General features: G+C 40.5%; 1 protein-coding gene across 1 annotated transcript; it reads left to right on the plus strand.

The window, feature by feature from the left end:
* The first annotated feature begins 424 nt into the window (after window positions 1-424).
* LOC121960808 (zinc finger BED domain-containing protein 4-like) lies at window positions 425-2,704 on the plus strand. The gene is made up of 2 exons (XM_042510670.1): window positions 425-1,401; window positions 1,718-2,704. The coding sequence occupies exons 1-2, from the start codon at window positions 806-808 to the stop codon at window positions 2,199-2,201; spliced, it is 1,080 nt and encodes a 359-aa protein (XP_042366604.1). The 5' UTR covers window positions 425-805; the 3' UTR covers window positions 2,202-2,704.
* Window positions 2,705-6,340: the final 3,636 nt, after the last annotated feature.

The raw sequence follows: 6,340 nt of genomic DNA on the forward strand, positions 1-6,340 counted from the left end.
TCGCTATGTGACGGACAATAAAGTTTCTTTGAATCCTCACGACAGCAACATCCTTGTTTGTGGCACAAACAAAGATGTCGGAGGTGTGGAAGTTCTTCAAAGTGAGAGAAACAGACATAGCACAAGCTATCTGCAATATATGCAACGCTACAGTACCTCGCGGGGGAACATCGGCAAAAACTTTCAACACGACAAATTTAATCAGGCACTTGGAAAAGATACATCCGGAGGAGCATGTCGAGTTCAAGAAACACAGCGCGGAGAAAGAAAAAGAAAAGCAAACTCCGAAACGGATGCTAAAGCAAACAACTTTGGACACTGCTGCTCGTCCGTATAGTCGGGACAGTGAGAAGGCAAGGGGTGGCACAAGGAGGCTGATGGAGTTTATTGTGCTGTCTGACCTGCCATTTAATATTGTGGAGAACCCTGCATTTCAACGGCTGCTAACTTACTTTGATCCACGCTACCGCCTCCCAGGGCACACGTATTGCGGTGAGACAGGTCTGAGTGAGCTACACCGGGATGTCCATTCACGTGTAGAGAGCCTTCTGATGGAAGGCAATCCTTCTATCAGTTTCACTACAGACATTTGGTCCTCAGACGTCAGCCCAATGTCACTACTGAGTTTAACGGCCCAGTGGATTGATTCAAACTTTAAACTCCGAGCTGCGGTCCTACACGCACAGGAATTCCGCGAGTCACATTCTGCTGCAGCGTTGGTGACAAAATACGAGAACATGCTCCAGACGTGGCAGATTCCCAGAGAGAGAGAGTCCACGTCGTACTGCGGGATAATGCCGCAAACATGGCAAAAGCCATGCGTGAAGGAGGACTGCCGACTTTGCCATGCATGGCACACACACTTCAACTAGCGATCCACAACGGGTTATTGGCACAGCGCATGATAACGGACATCCTCGCGACGGGGAGACGCATCATCGGGCACTTTAAACGCTCTCCTCAAGCATACTGTGCATTTCATGATGTGCAACAACAGCTGGGCCAGAATATTAAAAAGTTCCAGCAAGACGTTACCACCCGGTGGAACAGCAGCTTTTATATGTTCCAAAGCCTGCTGGAGCAAAAACGCGCATTGGCTGCTTATGGAGCTGAGCATGAAGTTCCTGCTTCCTTCAATGCCAACCAGTGGGGTCTGATAGAACACATCATAACAATTCTGGAACCATTCGAGGAGCTCACAAGAGCAATAAGCTCATCCACTGCATCAGCTGCAGACGTGATTCCATCTGTGTTGGCTTTAAAACGGTTCCTGAGCAGAGATGCCCCATCAGATCGTGGTGTGGGGACTGCAAAAGCTGAGCTACTGAGAGCTGTAACCAGGAGATTCGATGGGATTGAAGATGAACCCCTCTACAGTTTGGCAACTCTATTAGACCCAAGGTGAGGAAAAAAACATTAAAAACTAAGATAATCTGCAAAATATAATTAAAATTAATATACAGTAATAAAATAATGTGATTTAGAATAGCCTTGCACCCTGATTTAGAATATCAAATGTTCTGTTAATTGGATAAAATTTATTTCATCCAGCTTATATATTTGCTTTTACACAAATGCCTCAGTGTCAATTTAACTCAAGTGTACAAGTGAAATCAAACAGAGCATTTAGTTACAGTCAGTCTTATTCTAAATTGCTCTAAAAGAACAAATGCTAAGTTAAATTAATGCAATGTTTTATTATTTTGTTTTACTAAAGGTACAAGGATCGATGCTATTCTGCAGAGCTGAAGGCACACACACGGGAGCAGCTTTTAGAGCTGCTGGATGCACAGACAGTCCCTGATGAAGCACAAGGACCTGAAGCCAGCAGTGCAGATGAGCCAGCTGAGAAGATAGCACGACCCGGTTCCTTGTCATCGATGTTGGGTGAGATCATGCAAGAAAGGCCACAGCAAGCCACTACAGCAATGTCACAGCTGAATCTCTACCTGTCAGAGCCTGTCATCCTTCAGGATGCTGACCCCCTGGCTTACTGGAGAGCCAATCAGGATCGCTTTTCTGCCCTCACCACTGCTGCAAGAACTTACCTGTCTGCACCCTGCACTAGTGTGGACAGTGAGCGCCTATTCAGCACTGCATCCAACATCCTGGATGCTCAAAGAAGCAGGCTTTTAGCCAGGAAAGTTGAGATGCTCCTCTTTGTTAGAAAGAATCTGCCATTGATGTTTGAAAAGGCATAAGCATTTGGCCTAAGTAATATGGCAAGTTTACAATCACCCCATCCCATTTTGAATTTTATTTTACTTGTACTGTATAGAGCTACCTGGCTGCTATTTATTTTATTTATTGGAAATACAGGTGGCCTGGGTGCCATATTTTCTGTTGACCTGGGTGTCATTATTTATTTTTTAGTTAAAATGGTAGCCAGTAGCCAGTGTTCTGGTGCAGCATTACTGCCCTTAATTTTGTTAATCACTAAGTTGTGTATCAGTGTTCTGAGGCAGCATTACTAATACTGCCCTAGTGCCCTTTATTTGCACAAGTGTGACTGTTAATTAATGTTTTGAGGCAGCAATACTGTCTTTTATTTGCACAAGTGTGTAACTGTTAATTTCATGGATGCATATGAATGTTTTGAGGCAGCCTTCTATTTGTACTAGAGTTACAGTCTGTGACTGTTAATTTCATTGATATGCTGCTGTATGTTTGAGGCAGCATTACTGTCCTTAATTTGCAGTATTTACTTGTTACAGGAAAGTAATTAATTACAATAAAGTAATTTAATTACTATAAGTTGTGCTAATTATTTTTGTCTTGGGTTATATTTTTGATTGTCCAGACTGAACTTAACTGAACCTGTCAGCCCTTTAATGCCCTCCAGAGGTCATTGATGTTTAACCCTTGTATCTCAGTCAGACTGGGGCATGGCAAGATTGATACTCAGGAAACAGCACATAAGTATATAAGTACATAAACAAGTAATTTAAATATTGCTCCTCACGTGATCGGATCGGTGATCGGTTATCGGTTTATTTAAACTCACTGATCGGTGATCGGCGATCGGCCCAAAAATCGTGATCGTGTAAAGCCTACTAAACAGTATGCCATAGTCTTTGATGCTATTCCATCTGGTGTACTTATGTTATTCAAGAATAATATATCTGTTTCTGTACCTGATATTTCTTTTGCTGATGCAACTGTCTCACCAGTTGGTAAAGTGTGCTTCAACCCATGTAGCTGCAAGAATAATCGTAAAATCCATGCCCTTTTCCAAAGTAATATTATATCTGTTTCTCCTGGTATATCTTACTGGAATAGTCATGTGCATAATTTATGTTGGCGAAAAATCTGGTCTCTACCCCATACATTTTTTGTGGTTAATAAGGTCAAAGAAGTTTCATTTAAAATTATTCATCGTTGTTACCCAGTTAAATCTTTCTTTATCAAATTTAAATTGAACGATCTAGATGTAAATTGTGCCTTCTGTGACTCCCATGCTGAAACTGTTATCCATCTGTTCTGGAAATGTAAATATACCCGTAAACTGTGGCAAGATATTTGTAGACTTATTATAGACAATATCTGCAGTGACTTTAAGCTTCTCTTGCAAAATGTCCTTTTTGGTTTTGTAACAAATGACACTCCTGATGAAAAATATTTTTTAATTAACCTCATTTTAGTTCTTGCAAAATTTTACATCCACAAGTGCAAATTTGCCAAAGTAAAGCCCATTTTTTGTGTATTTATGAAAGAATTGGAGTTATATTTCAAATCCATATCCTCTGCTAAAAACAAGAAAGCTATTAAAACTATGAATCTCTGCTCCCACTTCAATATCTTTAATCCATATTAACTTATTTGCATGTGTCCCCTGGCGTACCTCAATTACTTATTACTACTGTCATTATATTATAATCTATTTTTCTATTTTATGTATTTATTTTTTTTAATCTTTTTATTTATTAATTGATTTTTGTCTCTATTCTTAAACTCTGTTAATGTATTTATTTTCTGTTACTTCTATTTGTCTTTCAGTTGTTAATGTAATCTTTAAGCCGTTAATTGCACTAACTCTGTATTTCATGAATTGTTAATAAAGTTTGAAAAAAAAAAAAAAGCAAAAAAAAACAAACAAACAAAAAAAACCCCAACTTTTGGCCCTGTTTTTCTGTGGAGGCGGGCCTCGACTGAGAGGGGCGTGGTCTGCCATGAGTGACAGGCCTCCCCATCCGTGACGTCATCACCCTGCGTTCAGGAAGTTGCGTAGCCACATGGCTTAGCCTACAATGGCAGAAGCTCCAGACGTTCAGGTAACAATAATAATAATAATAAGTATACTAGTAGACTAGAGTTTGGACAGATATTGTTATATGCATTGTATTCATGCATGTAGACCTAGATATTATTATTATTTTTATCTTATAAGACTCTTGAGCATTATTGTCGTTTTTGGCTATCTCTTGGCACCAGTGTTTTTGTCAATACATGTTTTAATTTTATGTGGGTATTCTTAGTTTACAAAAAACTAACTTATGTCTTGCTGCGAACATGGCTATGTTTGCCCACTAGATACTGTTAATGTTAAAATGCATGCTGTTTGTTTGAAAAATGTACAGTATGTGAAATGTAAAATATTGTAAAGCCAGTACAATAATGTGAAATTATGTTTGATATTTCTAGGTGCAACTGAAAAGAGACTTTCTTGAGAGGCTCCACTATAAAGTTTCACAGGTTTTGCAAAGACCGCCTCTAGATGTGGACTATTTGAGATTAGTAGTCAACCAGGAGATGGTTATTTTTAGATCATTGTTAGGCCAGGTTGAGATGCCACAGGATGTCATCAACACTTTCACTCTACTGTCAACCCTTGTCAATATACAGGACAACACTAATCAGACCCAGAGTCAGGTGCCAGTGTTACAGGAGAGATGGGACGGCCAAAATATGATGTGTGTCCTCAGGAACTACAAGGCCTGATAGAAATGTCCTTACCAGTGTCATGCATTGCAGGAATTCTAGGTGTTTCTAAAAGCACAGTAAAGTGCCGCGTGCATGATAATGGTCTATCCATAACCCGGTGCTATAGTAACATAAGTGATGAACAACTACACCATTTGGTGAGATCAGTGAAGGCCAGAACACCACACGTGGGATATAGAATGATGAAAGGATTCCTTCAGGCCATGGGACACCGTATCCAGTGGGAGAGTGTCTGCATCCATGCATTGTGTAGACCCAGTTGGGGTACTCTCAAGACTGACAAATACGGGGTGTGTTGCAAGGAGGACATATTCTGTTCCAGGTCCTCTTCATCTGGTACATATTGACACAAACCACAAACTGATCAGATATGCCAAACATGTAATGATTACATGCTATTTTAGATGTTTATTTTGGTGTATTTGTTATTCCCTAAGAAAGGTTAACACCCTTGTTTTGCATCAAACAACTCTATACAGATTTTATTCTCTCTCTCTCTTTTACTCTCTCCCCCACCAAAAACAAAAACAAAAAGGTATGGCCTTGTTATCTTTGGAGGGGTTGATGGCTTCTCACGAAAGGTAATTTATTAAATTAACATTAATAAAACATTGACTGAGAAGACAGTTGAAAAGTATGCAGTAGGTCCTCTGCTAAACTTGCTATAGAGGGTATGCACATGCATAAAGTGAATGGCAAATCGAGTGGCTATCTGGGTTTAATGTTGTTTATTGTGATCAGATAGGACTTTTCTGTTTAGATTTATGCCCTATAAGGGCCAGAAGGCAGTTTTTTGCCACTCAGTAGGTGTTCCCGCATAATCTCCGTTTATGATGATGTCACGCGCATACCCTCTATTGATAGGACATGTCATTCTTATAGGAATGGGCCTATAGCACCTCTATACTGTCTTCTGTGTAGTGGACTGCCTTGGCGTGGTCATTACATTTGTCCCTCTGAGGAACTCCAGAGCTCAATGTCCCCTGGGCAAGTGGGGGACACGTCAAGAGACACTGTTTTACGAACCCAAAACATCCAACAGGGGGTTGTTAATTAACTTAACTTATACTCCCTGGGGATGTCTGTAAACACGCTCTGGCTTCTAAAGCCACGGGAAAGTGTTAGTATCTGACACCCTCCATCCTGACATATGGTGGAAGGTAAGCACTCCGAAGGTCCCATCAGCATACCACAGGATGTAAGGCATCTGAACGACCTCCTGGGATCACCCAAGCAATACCAAACAACCATTGTATTGCCTCCCCTGCTGAGATAACCAACTGGTCGAACATTGGGTAAAGCCATTATATAACCCTGTGTTGTGATAAACATCTGACAGAATGACTTGGACCAAGGTTGTAAGTTAAAATTTCCCTTCTTCCCTAGTCTTTGTGACTGG

Source organism: Plectropomus leopardus, chromosome 21 (assembly GCF_008729295.1).
Source record: "Plectropomus leopardus isolate mb chromosome 21, YSFRI_Pleo_2.0, whole genome shotgun sequence".
Classification (NCBI taxonomy): Eukaryota; Metazoa; Chordata; class Actinopteri; order Perciformes; family Serranidae; genus Plectropomus; species Plectropomus leopardus.